A 1424-nucleotide genomic window follows, 5' to 3' on the forward strand; every position below is an offset into this window, starting at 1 on the left:
TGATTCCCACCTGGCCCTGCTCATTCTCACCTGTATGACGGCACTGAACCAGCAGGTGTTTCCCACGTTGCGAATGCCAACAGGCCAGTCGTCCTGACGGATCCAGTCTGCAGGGCTGCACATCTCATTCTGGGCTTCGCATCTTTTCCTTTTCATCCTTGCTGCATTCTCCTCCGCGCTGGCCTCCAGAGCCCTGTACAACATCACATTACCCATTTGAAAGCACTGATTTGACAACTCTATTAAACACAGGTTGACTTAGTTAGATTATCTGTCCTCTGCATAGGCTGTATAATAAAACCTTTGTGTGTTAAATCTGACTGAAATCAGCACAGCTCATTCATTTTGTAGGTATTTGGTCATAAATCAAAGTAATTCTGTTTGGACATTTCACTCTGAACCTTTTGGTGGCGCCACAAGAAGAATCAGAGGTTCAGCAAAGTCATTACATTTTCTACTTGCATCTGTTGTTCTGTGTGTTTTTGTTAAGCATGGACTGTCAGTTGTAGGCAGTGACCTTTGCTGAAAGTCTTGTCTACTGTATGTAATAATAATAATAATGATTTTGTTTATAATGTAGGCAGTTTGTGAGCCAGAGAAGAAGAAAACTCACAAGACTCCAGAATCACCGTTTTTAAAAAGGTCATCAGATTTTCCTGTACCTGTGGAATTCCCTCTCCTCCTCCTCGGCATTGTGGGACTCCTGCAGGCTGAGCTCTATGGCGGTCTGCAGTTCGTCTTTACGAATCCCTGAGGAAACAGACAACAGGGTGACAGAGGGGATCCCACAGTTCTGGTTTTAATATCATTTTCATATTTGACACTAAACTGAATGCATCCAGCCCGTTTCGTCCCTCGCTGTACCTTTTTGGCCCTCCCAGGCTTCCTCAGAAGTCTTTAACTCCTGCGGTTCTCCGGGATCCTGAACCTCCGCGGTCTGTGTTGTTAGCAGTCCAACAGCATGTCCAATGTCACCCTGACTGGCCTTAAAGGGAAGAGATAAGGAAATGATAAGGGCAGATAGGCAGCACGTGCCTCTCCCAAATGTGTGAGCTCCTGCTGTCTCTCTGTCTGCCCCTGGTACAACACCAGGTTGGATGATGTCTGCACCGCAGTCAGCCAGTCTGTTTATTGCACTCTTTGTCAATTATCACTTTTATGAGGTTCCTATTAACAAGCTCCCAGGGATTTTTTAGACTGCAGTTCTGTTTGAAAACATAAGCACTGTGCTGGGGTGGAAATTTGGCACCCTGGGGGAGCTTTGAATGTAATCAAAGACGGTTGACATTAATTACACTTTAAGAACAGCTTCAAGTGTGGCTCTAGAAATGGATTGCCATGGTATCTTGTGCAGATGTAAATTTTCCTCCGCAGGATAAATCTCAAAATACTCAAATGCTCATGACATCATAAACCCGGTAGAT

The 1424-nt window shown here is 44.9% G+C and overlaps 1 protein-coding gene across 1 annotated transcript; it reads right to left on the reverse strand.

The window, feature by feature from the left end:
- Positions 1–10: 10 nt before the first annotated feature.
- On the reverse strand, positions 11–1104 carry LOC111657316 (ubiquitin carboxyl-terminal hydrolase 28-like; the record flags this gene model as incomplete). Its single annotated transcript, XM_023409438.2, has 3 exons — positions 11–193; positions 663–750; positions 865–1104. Coding segments are annotated over 3 exons (511 nt in total), but the record flags the coding sequence as incomplete, so codon positions are not given.
- Positions 1105–1424: the final 320 nt, after the last annotated feature.

This window comes from Seriola lalandi, unplaced genomic scaffold (assembly GCF_002814215.2).
Source record: "Seriola lalandi dorsalis isolate HSWRI2012SDOR001 ecotype SW California unplaced genomic scaffold, Sedor1 jcf7180001977490, whole genome shotgun sequence".
Classification (NCBI taxonomy): Eukaryota; Metazoa; Chordata; class Actinopteri; order Carangiformes; family Carangidae; genus Seriola; species Seriola lalandi.